Below are 13,486 nucleotides of genomic sequence, written 5' to 3'. Positions count from 1 at the left end.
GTTAGATTCAGATTTGAATGAAAACGCAAAAGTAACTTACAATTTAGTAAACGGTTCTCCAAAGAACACGCAGATAGCTTCAATGATTAACATCAACTCAGAGACTGGAGATATAGTCAGCCTGCAGTCTTTTAACTACGAGGAGTTAAAACGTTCAGTTTAAAGTTCAGGCCACAGACTCTGGTGTTCCTCCGCTCAGCAGCAACGTGACTGTGAACGTTTGTATCCTGGATGAGAATGACAACAGTCCCGCGATCCTCGCGCCCTATTCTGAGCACGGCTCCGTTAACAGTGAGAGCATCCCCTATTCTGCTGAAGCGGGATACTTTGTGGCAAAGATCAGGGCTGTAGACGCAGACTCTGGATACAACGCGCTGCTTTCTTATCACCTGTCTGAGCCCAAAGGAAACAACCTCTTCCGGATCGGAACCAGCACCGGGGAGATCAGGACTAAGAGGAGAATGAGTGACAATGACCTGAAAACTCACCCCTTGGTGGTGCTGGTTTCTGATAACGGAGAGCCCTCCCTGTCAGCTACTGTGTCTGTTGATGTGGTGGTGGTTGAAAGCACAGCTGACATCCAGACTCAGTTCAGACATGTGCCCATAAAGGAGGAGAGCTTCTCTGATTTGAACCTGTATCTGCTGATCGCCATTGTGTCGGTGTCAGTGATCTTTCTGCTGAGCCTCATCAGTTTAATAGCTGTGAAATGCCACAGGACAGACGGCAGTTTCAGCAGGTACAGCGCCCCAATGATCACCACCCACCCTGACGGGAGCTGGTCTTACTCTAAAGCTACTCAGCAGTATGACGTGTGTTTCAGCTCCGACACACTGAAGAGTGACGTAGTGGTTTTCCCCGCACCGTTTCCGCCTGTAGATGCGGAGCTGATCAGTATAAACGGAGGAGACACTTTCACCAGAACTCAGACTTTACCTAACAAGGACAAGGTAAGGAAAAAATACAACAGATTTTCTCTCGTAATTAATTCCCATTCTCATTAATTGTCTCTCATAGATTGTTACATCATACTGTGGCAAAGTTAAGTTTATAAGTGTGTGGGTTTCTGCTCCAGAAAGTTTTCCTTTCTCCAACTGCGATCCCGACTGTAGAGTGTTCACTGTTCAGTAATAGCAAAAACTATCACTTAAATTACGTTTTATGAACCGGATAAACTTTTTTTTTCCGGTAGTATTTCAGTTGCATTTTTACCAACAGAAAAAAGCTTGTGAAAACATTTCGCCTCTCTTAAAAATATCACCTGTTTTCCATACAAATGATATTAATGCAGTTGAGGCATATCTCCACGTGGCGACACTATAGACCGTAACATTGAGAGTTTCTATGTAGTGGTTTCACGCTCCTCCCAGTTTCAGTTGACGATTTGGATCATGCAGGCTTTGTCACAAAAGAGAACGAAAGGACCGAGGGAAGATCGGGTTTACATATGGGAACAATATATATTTGGCGCAGTCTGAAGTTGGATTTTTCATACTCCTAAAATTCATGACGGGGTTTATTTGCAGTGGATGTGTTTAAATAACCTTGTGGAATTATGCCTGTATCAATGAGGACATCTTTTGTTTCATATCTGGTGCTCGTGCTACTGGAGTGCTGCTGTAAAGCAGAGTCTGGGCAGCTCGCCTATTCCGTGTTAGAGGAAGTGAATCCGGGGACTTCTGTAGGAAATATCGCTAAGGATTTAAACATCGGCATTCAGGAGTTGGAGTCCCGCATGTTTCAGATAGTTACTGGATCAAAAAGAAAATATTTCGACGTAAATGTAAAGACTGGTGTTCTCTATGTTAATGAGAGGATAGACCGAGAGGAGCTCTGTGTGAAGGAACCTAAATGCACAGTCAGTGTAGAAGCCGTGATAAACAGCCCGTTGAAGCTTTATCGCTTAGAAATAAATATATTAGATGTAAACGACAACGACCCGCTATTCACCGAAAAATCTCAAACTTTGGACATAGCAGAGAATACACTGCCTGGAATGAAATTCGCTTTGTCAGAGGCTATCGATGCAGATGTAGGTAAGAATACGGTGAATGCGTTTAAATTGACATCAAATGAATATTTTTCTCTCGCTACAATCAAAGGAGAAAGCGTGTCAGCCGAATTAGTTTTGCAGAAAACACTTGATCGAGAGAAACAGCCTGTGATACATCTCACCGTGACTGCTATAGATGGAGGGACTCCACCTAGATCTGGCACATCACAGGTTATTATTCATGTTTTAGACATAAATGATAACCCACCAGTGTTTAGTAGTTCCTTGTACAAAACTCGTATATATGAAAACACCCGAATAGGGACAACCGTGATTACACTAAATGCAACCGACGCAGACGAGGGGACAAATGGTGAGATAGTGTATTCGTTAAGAAGTAAAGGTCAAGATCGCATATTAGAGTTGTTTCATATTGATCCCATAGCGGGTGCGATAATGATCAAAGCTAATGTCGATTATGAGGAAAATAAAGCCTTCGAGATCCGTGTAGAAGTAAACGATAAGGGTCAGCCACCAATGTCTGCACACTGTAAAGTGCTGGTAGAAGTAAATGATGAGAATGACCATGCCCCAGAGATCACTGTGACGCCTTTGTTAAATACAGTGAAAGAGGACGCTGACGTAGGAACTGCTATTGCACTTGTGTCATTTGTCGACAAAGATGGTGGCAAAAACGGTGATGTGAAATGTAAAATCTTAAATGAGGTTCCATTTAAACTAGAGACAAACTACAAAAACTATTATTCTCTAGTTGTTGACGGGGCTCTTGACAGAGAAATTGCCTCCAGCTACAACGTCACCATATTAGCTAACGATGAGGGGACCCCTCGCCTCTCCAACACGAGTGTTATTACTATTCACGTCTCTGATGTAAATGACAACCCGCCTCGTTTCTCAGAAGCAGTGGTCAATGTTTACGTGAAAGAAAACAATAAAGTCGGGGTAATTATTAAAACGGTATCTGCATCTGATGCTGACATTGCCCATAACAGCCAGGTGAAATATTCATTTTTACAAACTGACAGTAACTCGCTGCCTCTCTCGACAATGATTAACATTAACTCAGAGACTGGAGATATAGTCAGCCTGCAGTCTTTTAACTACGAGGAGTTAAAAACGTTTCAGTTCAAAGTTCAGGCCACAGACTCTGGTGTTCCTCCGCTCAGCAGCAACGTGACTGTGAACGTTTGTATCCTGGATGAGAATGACAACAGTCCCGCGATCCTCGCGCCCTATTCTGAGCACGGCTCCGTTAACAGTGAGAGCATCCCCTATTCTGCTGAAGCGGGATACTTTGTGGCAAAGATCAGGGCTGTAGACGCAGACTCTGGATACAACGCGCTGCTTTCTTATCACCTGTCTGAACCCAAAGGAAACAACCTCTTCCGGATCGGAACCAGCACCGGGGAGATCAGGACTAAGAGGAGAATGAGTGACAATGACCTGAAAACTCACCCCTTGGTGGTGCTGGTTTCTGATAACGGAGAGCCCTCCCTGTCAGCTACTGTGTCTATTGATGTGGTGGTGGTTGAAAGCACAGCTGACATCCAGACTCAGTTCAGACATGTGCCCATAAAGGAGGACAGCTTCTCTGATTTGAACCTGTATCTGCTGATCGCCATTGTGTCGGTGTCAGTGATCTTTCTGCTGAGCCTCATCAGTTTAATAGCTGTGAAATGCCACAGGACAGACGGCAGTTTCAGCAGGTACAGCGCCCCAATGATCACCACCCACCCTGACGGGAGCTGGTCTTACTCTAAAGCTACTCAGCAGTATGACGTGTGTTTCAGCTCCGACACACTGAAGAGTGACGTAGTGTTTTCCCCGCACCGTTTCCGCCTGTAGATGCGGAGCTGATCAGTATAAACGGAGGAGACACTTTCACCAGAACTCAGACTTTACCTAACAAAGACAAGGTAAGGTGCATAAAGTAGTATCGCAATGAACCCGTGCATATTTTCTCCTTTGTATATAGCTTTGGCTGCTTTAAGCGAAGGCCAAAACGCGCAAATTAGAATTACAGTACAATTATTTGTTTCTATATGATCAAAATAATTGTAGGTGGTGCAAGTGTAGTTCCCTTCATCACGGACCCACCCACATTATTATTAACTCTCTGGCAACATAAAGTATGACATCCACAGTTTTACACTCTGATGCTGCTTGACGGTAAAGGCGCTCTCCATGGTGCTGATATGTCTCTGTGTTCCTCAGTCTTCAGTACATGCTTCTCTTCATGTGCCATAGCTTGTTGTGGATCTGCACATTTTGAAACAAGCTGAAAAGATTGTTGTTTATTTAAAGCCATTACATTTTAGAATTACAGGGACCTTAACGTTTAGCATTGTACATTTCCATAACAAAAATACCATAAGCTGGAAAAACAGGGAGTATCGAAATGAGGAGTTCTGTCCTCAATGATCATCTGGTTTGTAGAACGTGTTTTTTAAAGTGGTGTTGGGCTGTGGAAGCATATCTCTAATTAATGTTAAACAACAGTCATTTACAGTACTACGATTCATTTGTTAGTTTAATTAATTCACTTTGCAATCATCAATGCATAGTCTTACCTCTCGCGAGTTATGGCATTCCTCTGATTAATTTAGTCTCCAGTTTCTTGGCTTCTTCTTACTGTTTTGTTTATGAAACAAACAAACATAATCAGTCATGGAATGAGACCATCAATTATACATTTGTGGTGTATTGTTTAAGAAAAGACCCCAACTCATGATGTGTGTGGTTGATAAATAATTCAGTGTGATCTATCAAATAAACGGTAGATGTCGCTCGAGACCACCCAATCAACAGTGTTCATTAATAACCTAAAACTCCTCCCCCACTGTCGGTGTAATCAGAAACAGCCTGTACGTTTTGTAGGGGCTGGGTTAGTAAGACACTTCGTCTGGAAAGATGGTCCCTAAATGATGAGAGCTTGGTTGTCTTTTGGATATTTTCCCGTTTTTGTGGATGAATGCTGTTTTTTGCTGGTATTTCTCATCTAAACAAAAGAATGAGTCGGCAACAGCATCGACAGGATGTATGGATGTTGTGCGCCATTCTTCTTTGTTTATCTGACTGGTCTGCAGCTCAGATTTCCTACTCCGTTTCCGAGAAGTGGACAAAGGCACAGTAGTGGGGAGTCTCGCTAAGGATTTAAACATCCAAACACAGCAACTGGATGAACGTGGATTTCGGATTGTGTCGGGATACAGTAAGAAATATTTCGAGGCTAATTTAAGAACAGGAGCTTTGTCTGTCGAGGAAAGGATAGACCGTGAGGAGCTTTGTCCGAATTTAGCCAAGTGCTCCTTACAAATAGAGGCACTATTGAGCAATCCTATGAATATATATCGCATTGAGGTCAGTATTCTTGACATCAATGATAATGCACCATCATTCCTCGAGCAAACCCATGTGTTTAATATCTCCGAGTCTTCCTCAACGGGCGAGAGGTATCCGCTCCCGATAGCTCAAGATGCAGACACTGGCAGCAATTCAGTGAAAACCTACAAGTTAAGTCCGAACGAGCATTTCTCAATAGATGTGAGTAGTGGAGGAGAAAGTGTGTCTGCTGAGTTAGTGCTGCAGAAAACTTTAGACCGAGAAAAGCAACCTATTGTTAAACTAACATTAACCGCTGTGGACGGAGGAAAACCCGCAAGATCGGGCTCGATGCAGATTCTTGTGAATGTGATAGATGTTAATGACAACACGCCTTCGTTTAGCAAGTCGCTTTATAAAGTAAGAGTAAGCGAAAATGTACCCATTAGTACAACAATATTAAAACTAAATGCAACTGATTTAGACGAAGGTCCAAATTCGGAAGTCAGATATTCTTTAATGAAAAGAGGGAATGTGGACTCTCCGGAAAAATTCATTGTTATTCCTGAAAGCGGTGAGATCGTTGTAAAAGCTAATTTGGACTACGAGGAAAGCAACGCATATGAATTAAGAGTACAAGCAACAGACCAAGGCGCCTCCCCTCGCAGTGGTTATTCTAAAGTGCTGGTAGAGGTGGTCGATGTCAATGACAATGCACCTGAAATATCTATAACTTCACTAATGAGTCCAGTGAAGGAAAGTGCTGAAATTGGAACAGTTGTTGCATTGGTGACTGTGACTGATAAAGATGGAGGGCAAAACTGCCTGACCACTTGTAAAATTAGAGATTCAGTCCCTTTTGCATTAACGTCAAATTATAAAAACTATTACTCTTTGATAGTTGACAGTATCCTTGACAGAGAGATTGTATCACACTACAATATAACCATTACTGCTACAGATGAAGGGACCCCGCCTCTTTCTAGCAGTGCTGTAATCACCGTGCAGATATCTGATATTAATGACAACGCGCCACACTTCCCAGAAACCATTATAAATATTTATGTGAAAGAGAACAGTAAAGTGGGAGATGTTATCACAAGAACAACTGCACAAGATGCAGATGCAAACGAAAATGCTAAATTGACTTATTCATTAATGGATAATTACCCGAAAGACTTCCCAATTTCATCAGTTGTAAACATCAACTCAGAGACTGGAGATATAGTCAGCCTGCAGTCTTTTAACTACGAGGAGTTAAAGACGTTTCAGTTTAAAGTTCAGGCCACAGACTCTGGTGTTCCTCCGCTCAGCAGCAACGTGACTGTGAACGTTTGTATCCTGGATGAGAATGACAACAGTCCCGCGATCCTCGCGCCCTATTCTGAGCACGGCTCCGTTAACAGTGAGAGCATCCCCTATTCTGCTGAAGCGGGATACTTTGTGGCAAAGATCAGGGCTGTAGACGCAGACTCTGGATACAACGCGCTGCTTTCTTATCACCTGTCTGAGCCCAAAGGAAACAACCTCTTCCGGATCGGAACCAGCACCGGTGAGATCAGGACTAAGAGGAGAATGAGTGACAATGACTTGAAAACTCACCCCTTGGTGGTGCTGGTTTCTGATAACGGAGAGCCCTCCCTGTCAGCTACTGTGTCTATTGATGTGGTGGTGGTTGAAAGCACAGCTGACATCCAGACTCAGTTCAGACATGTGCCCATAAAGGAGGAGAGCTTCTCTGATTTGAACCTGTATCTGCTGATCGCCATTGTGTCGGTGTCAGTGATCTTTCTGCTGAGCCTCATCAGTTTAATAGCTGTGAAATGCCACAGGACAGACGGCAGTTTCAGCAGGTACAGCGCCCCGATGATCACCACCCACCCTGACGGGAGTTGGTCTTACTCTAAAGCTACTCAGCAGTATGACGTGTGTTTCAGCTCCGACACACTGAAGAGTGACGTAGTGGTTTTCCCCGCACCGTTTCCGCCTGTAGATGCGGAGCTGATCAGTATAAACGGAGGAGACACTTTTACCAGAACTCAGACTTTACCTAATAAAGACAAGGTATGTGTTCTTCAGTTTTCTATGAACTGTTTAATTTTGTTTACACTGTTAGTGTAATTGTGCAAACACAAGTCAACAGGACCTGAAAACGAGGTTGACTTTTTCACTAATTGACCAATTAATGCATTTTATTCAATAGCTAATTTACCTAAAAATACCTAAAATGATTCAACCCTGGATACACCGAAACACTAGGACTTATATAGACTTGAATGGTTCTCAAATATTGTGATTTGCATTTGACAAATGACAAGATTAAATAAATAAATCCCATGTGGAAGTCCATATGAGACTAACAAAAAAACTTCGATTTAATTTCCATATAATTTAGGCATTTGTTTTCAAACGATTGAAATGAAACGCCTTTTATAATACTGTAAATAATCTGGGCTAAGTGTTAACCACATTTATACTGACTTATCTTTCATTTACCACATGGTGTCGTTGGAGACCGTAGATACACAGCTGTTATAATATGTGTAAAACTCCTCCCTGTAAAGGAAATCTAAAACCGTCATTGGCCATCAGTTTAGACAGACACGGGGATTGTACTCTGGCGAGAAGACCGGCTGCCGCTTGATAGTCGTGTTTATGGCGGATATATAAACTGGATATACATGATCAGGGAGATTCAGTGTTTATTGTTTGACGATGGGAAACGAGAAGTATGCCTGGATTCATATTGTTGCACTGCTGTGTCTTTGTGAACGGTCTGCTTCACAATTATCTTACTCCATTTCCGAGGAGGTGAACAAAGGCACCGTGGTGGGGAATATTGCAAAGGATGTGAACGTGAATGTACAGGAACTAGAGACCAGGGATCTACGTATTGTTTCGAGTTACAGTAAGAGATATTTTGACGTGAATTTGCGGACCGGGAATATCTTTGTTAACGAGAGGATAAACAGAGAAGAGCTGTGTCCTAACACGGCACAATGCACCCTCAAAATACAGGCTGTTTTAAGCAATCCAATGAATGTACACCGCATTGAGGTCAGTGTTTTAGACATAAATGATAATTCGCCAGAATTCCTTGAAAAGTCGTATTCGTTAAACATCTCCGAGTCGATGTCACCGGGGGAGAGATATCTTCTCCCAATAGCAGTGGATGCGGACATAGGCAGCAACTCGGTGAAGACCTACAAGCTGAGCCAAAATGAACATTTCTCTCTTGATTTACAGAGCAGCGGAGATCACGGTGTGTCTGCTGAGTTAGTGCTGCAGAAAGCTTTAGATCGAGAGAAACAGCCCGTTATTACACTCCTCCTGACCGCTGTAGATGGAGGAAAACCTGCTAGATCAGGGTCATTGCAAATAAATGTTAATGTTTTAGATGTGAATGATAATACACCAATATTCAGCAAATCGCTCTATAAAGTGCGTGTGCGTGAAAACACACCATACGGAACAGTGGTAATAAAGCTAAATGCAACAGATTTAGACGAGGGAATGAACAGTAAGATAATGTATTCATTGATCAAACGAGGAAATATTGATCCATCAAATATGTTTGATCTAAATGCAGAAACAGGAGAAATCACTGTGAAGGGTACATTAGATTACGAAGAGACGCCTGCTTATGAAGTCAGAGTTCAAGCTATGGATCAAGGCAATTTTCCTCGTAGTGCACATGCTAAACTTCTGATAGAGATAATTGATGTGAATGACAATGCCCCAGTAATATCGGTGACGTCACTCATGACCCCGGTAAAAGAAGATGCAGAACTGGGGACAATAGTTGCTTTGGTTACAGTGAGTGATAAAGATGGAGGAAACAACGGTGTAACTAACTGTAAGGTAATTGGGTCTGTTCCGTTTAAACTGAAGTCCAACTATAAAAATGACTATTCATTAGTAGTAGATGGACCACTGGACAGAGAAAACACGTCGCTTTACAATGTCACCGTTACAGCCACAGATGAAGGAAATCCGCCTCTGTCCAGTTTCAGGGTCATTACTGTTCACGTTTCTGATGTTAATGATAACGCACCTCGATTTATGGAGCCTGTGATTAATGTTTATGTGAAAGAAAACAGTCCAATCGGCTCTGTTATTTATACAATAAATGCATTTGATCCTGATACGGAAACTAATGCAAAGCTGGCTTACACATTGTTAGATAGTTATCCAAAAAATATTCCAATAACTTCAGTTTTAAACATCAACTCAGAGACTGGAGATATAGTCAGCCTGCAGTCTTTTAACTACGAGGAGTTAAAGACGTTCCAGTTTAAAGTTCAGGCCACAGACTCTGGTGTTCCTCCGCTCAGCAGCAACGTGACTGTGAACGTTTGTATCCTGGATGAGAATGACAACAGTCCCGCGATCCTCGCGCCCTATTCTGAGCACGGCTCCGTTAACAGTGAGAGCATCCCCTATTCTGCTGAAGCGGGATACTTTGTGGCAAAGATCAGGGCTGTAGACGCAGACTCTGGATACAACGCGCTGCTTTCTTATCACCTGTCTGAGCCCAAAGGAAACAACCTCTTCCGGATCGGAACCAGCACCGGGGAGATCAGGACTAAGAGGAGAATGAGTGACAATGACCTGAAAACTCACCCCTTGGTGGTGTTGGTTTCTGATAACGGAGAGCCCTCCCTGTCAGCTACTGTGTCTATTGATGTGGTGGTGGTTGAAAGCACAGCTGACATCCAGACTCAGTTCAGACATGTGCCCATAAAGGAGGAGAGCTTCTCTGATTTGAACCTGTATCTGCTGATCGCCATTGTGTCGGTGTCAGTGATCTTTCTGCTGAGCCTCATCAGTTTAATAGCTGTGAAATGCCACAGGACAGACGGCAGTTTCAGCAGGTACAGCGCCCCAATGATCACCACCCACCCTGACGGGAGCTGGTCTTACTCTAAAGCTACTCAGCAGTATGACGTGTGTTTCAGCTCCGACACACTGAAGAGTGACGTAGTGGTTTTCCCCGCACCGTTTCCGCCTGTAGATGCGGAGCTGATCAGTATAAACGGAGGAGACACTTTCACCAGAACTCAGACTTTACCTAACAAAGACAAGGTAGGATATATTTTGTAATTAATGCTTTTATCATTCGACTTCTTATGAGTACCACCTGCCTATGAAATTTTATCCTAGTTTGGTTGAATATGAAGTCAATGAATGTGTCAGCAAGGTGACAACAGTGACTTCTTCTTTGCCACTTGTTAATAAACAACAAATCTAAGTTTTTAAGAACGCACGACCACACTTAGAAGCAGTTGTATTTTGTGGAAATCACCAATGGTCAAGGGGTCAATCTCCGTCATTACAACTAGCAGTAGCAACTCATAGTCCTGTGAGGATTTGTTACCTTTTGCGTGCTCTTGTCTTTAAGCTACACCTATATGTGTAAAACAACACACAAAATGTATTTAATGCTACTATTTTGCATAACCTCTTAGAGACATATATATTCAAAAAGCCATCTGTTCGTTTATGTCACAGTAGGTAATGCGGCGACGTAGAAAGAAAATCGTTTGAAATTCTCTGAAAATCTTTCATGTAGGTACGTTGACATGATAACCATTTTATCATTTTAAATATCGCTGACCATGGTTCTGAACTAAGTTTTCACAACCTTGGGCTTCAACGCCACTGTGCCGTAAACCCGCTCCTTTATGTCCTCTGGAAAAAACTCAACAGCATAGGGCGACGTGACCTCAGCTGCTCATTAGTGAGACAGCACTTGCCATTGTGATGAACTTACCGCTCTTTGGTTTCACTACCACCCTGCTCTCAAACACCATTTTAACACTGAACTGTAAAAACTTCGATATACAGGTTTATGAAATGGCTCTCTCTGTGGATCTGAAGTCAGACTTGTAGCTGTAACACATGATTTCTACGCAATATACCATGCAACAAGTAGACATTTATGTCATTATTATTAGTGTTTAGTTAAACTACTTCATTTTGTTTTAAACCTCCATGAGTATCTTACTCTTCATTTTTTTCTGGATGCATTTCAATATTTTAACTTTTAAGTGTTCGTCTGGTTATGAAATATCCTTCGATGGATGATTGTTGCACTCTGATTATTTAACTAAATGTTTAAATACCAAACATTGGTAAGAATATGTGTATACTTGATGAGCTTGTAAGTACTTGATAAGCCAATCACCGTTCGAGGTTGAACTGAATTTGTAGCCCATGAGAAAATTATTTCTGTAGAAATATACAGTATTGCAACTTATTTGACCAAGTAAAAGTGGGCCTTATCAATCATTTACCACAGGATGTCGCTGGAGACCATAGATTACAGTGTTCCTGTCTATCTAAAACTCCTCCTCCATGGCTGAGGGGAAATGAAATCGTCATCAGCCATTAAAATCTCGTAGGCATTCGATGGTGTTGTGACTTGTGACGAGAAAGGCTGGAGCTTAAACATAACGAGCTGCTATCTAAAGAATCACCTATTCCTGGGGATTCACGCTTGACTGGGTTCAGCTCTTTTATGATAACAAGGATGTATGTGCGACGACAAAAGGAAAACGCCTGGATTCAAATCATTTTGCTGCTTTGTCTTTGTGACTCCTCTGCCTCTCAGATATCTTACTCCATCTCCGAGGAGGTGAACAAAGGCACCGTGGTGGGGAATATTGCAAAGGATTTGAACATCAATGTACAGGACCTGGGAAACAGGGATCTACAAATTGTTTCAGGTTACAAGAAGAAATATTTTGACGTGAATTTGCGGACCGGAAACATGTTTGTTGACGAAAGAATAGACAGAGAAGACTTTTGTCCCAATACGGTAAAATGCTCCTTGAAATTACAGGCCGTTCTAAACAATCCAATGACTGCACATCGAATTGAAGTAAATGTTTTAGATATAAATGATAACTCGCCTGTTTTCGTTGAACGGTCGCATTTATTCAATATATCAGAATCATTGTCACCGGGGGAGCGATTTTTTCTCCCAATAGCAGTGGATGCGGACATAGGCAGCAACTCAGTGAAGACTTACAAGCTGAGCCAAAATGAACATTTCTCTCTTGATTTACAGAGCAGCGGAGATCACGGTGTGTCTGCTGAGTTAGTGCTGCAGAAAGCTTTAGATCGAGAGAAACAGCCCGTTATTACACTCCTCCTGACCGCTGTAGATGGAGGAAAACCTGCTAGATCAGGGTCATTGCAGATAAATGTAAATGTAATAGATGCAAACGACAATACACCATTTTTTAGCAAATCGCTTTATAAAGTGCGTGTGCGTGAAAATACTGCACCTGGAACAGTGGTAATAACATTAAATGCAACAGATTTAGACGAGGGAATGAACAGTAAGATCCTGTATTTGTTTATCAAAGGAGGAAATATTGACCCATCAAATATTTTCGATCTAAATGCAGAAACAGGAGAAATCACTGTGAAGGGTACATTAGATTACGAAGAGACGCCTGCTTATGAAGTCAGAGTTCAAGCTATGGATCAAGGCACCTCTCCTCGTAGTGCACATGCCAAACTGCTGATAGAGATAATTGATGTGAATGACAATGCCCCAGTAATATCGGTGACGTCACTCATGACCCCGGTAAAAGAAGATGCAGAACTGGGGACAATAGTTGCTTTGGTTACAGTGAGTGATAAAGATGGAGGAAACAACGGTGTAACTAACTGTAAGGTAATTGGGTCTGTTCCGTTTAAACTGAAGTCCAACTATAAAAATGACTATTCATTAGTAGTAGATGGACCACTGGACAGAGAAAACACGTCGCTTTACAATGTCACCGTTACAGCCACAGATGAAGGAAATCCGCCTCTGTCCAGTTTCAGGGTCATTACTGTTCACGTTTCTGATGTTAATGATAACGCACCTCGATTTATGGAGCCTGTGATTAATGTTTATGTGAAAGAAAACAGTCCAATCGGCTCTGTTATTTATACAATAAATGCATTTGATCCTGATATGGAAACTAATGCAAAACTGACGTACACATTGTTAGATAGTTATCCAAAAAATATTCCAATAACTTCAGTTTTAAACATCAACTCAGAGACTGGAGATATAGTCAGCCTGCAGTCTTTTAACTACGAGGAGTTAAAGACGTTCCAGTTTAAAGTTCAGGCCACAGACTCTGGTGTTCC

The 13,486-nt window shown here is 42.2% G+C and overlaps 2 protein-coding genes across 2 annotated transcripts; both read left to right on the top strand.

Annotated features, from left to right (window-relative positions):
* The first annotated feature begins 1,429 nt into the window (after positions 1 to 1,429).
* LOC119889269 (protocadherin alpha-3-like) lies at positions 1,430 to 3,948 on the top strand. Its single transcript, XM_038700175.1, is given in 2 exon segments — positions 1,430 to 3,827; positions 3,830 to 3,948. Coding segments are annotated over 2 exon segments (2,391 nt in total). The 5' UTR covers positions 1,430 to 1,555.
* A 3,777-nt stretch (positions 3,949 to 7,725) lies between these two features.
* On the top strand, positions 7,726 to 10,453 carry LOC119889271 (protocadherin alpha-3-like). The gene has a single exon (XM_038700177.1). The coding sequence runs from the start codon at positions 8,051 to 8,053 to the stop codon at positions 10,436 to 10,438; it is 2,388 nt and encodes a 795-aa protein (XP_038556105.1). The 5' UTR covers positions 7,726 to 8,050; the 3' UTR covers positions 10,439 to 10,453.
* Positions 10,454 to 13,486: the final 3,033 nt, after the last annotated feature.

This window comes from Micropterus salmoides, unplaced genomic scaffold (genome assembly GCF_014851395.1).
Source record: "Micropterus salmoides isolate LMB-PRFRI ecotype aquatic unplaced genomic scaffold, ASM1485139v1 Ms_hic_scaffold_5, whole genome shotgun sequence".
In the NCBI taxonomy this organism is placed as follows: Eukaryota; Metazoa; Chordata; class Actinopteri; order Centrarchiformes; family Centrarchidae; genus Micropterus; species Micropterus salmoides.
Note: the sequence above shows the minus strand (reverse complement) of the source record. Positions and strands in the feature narration are given on the sequence as shown.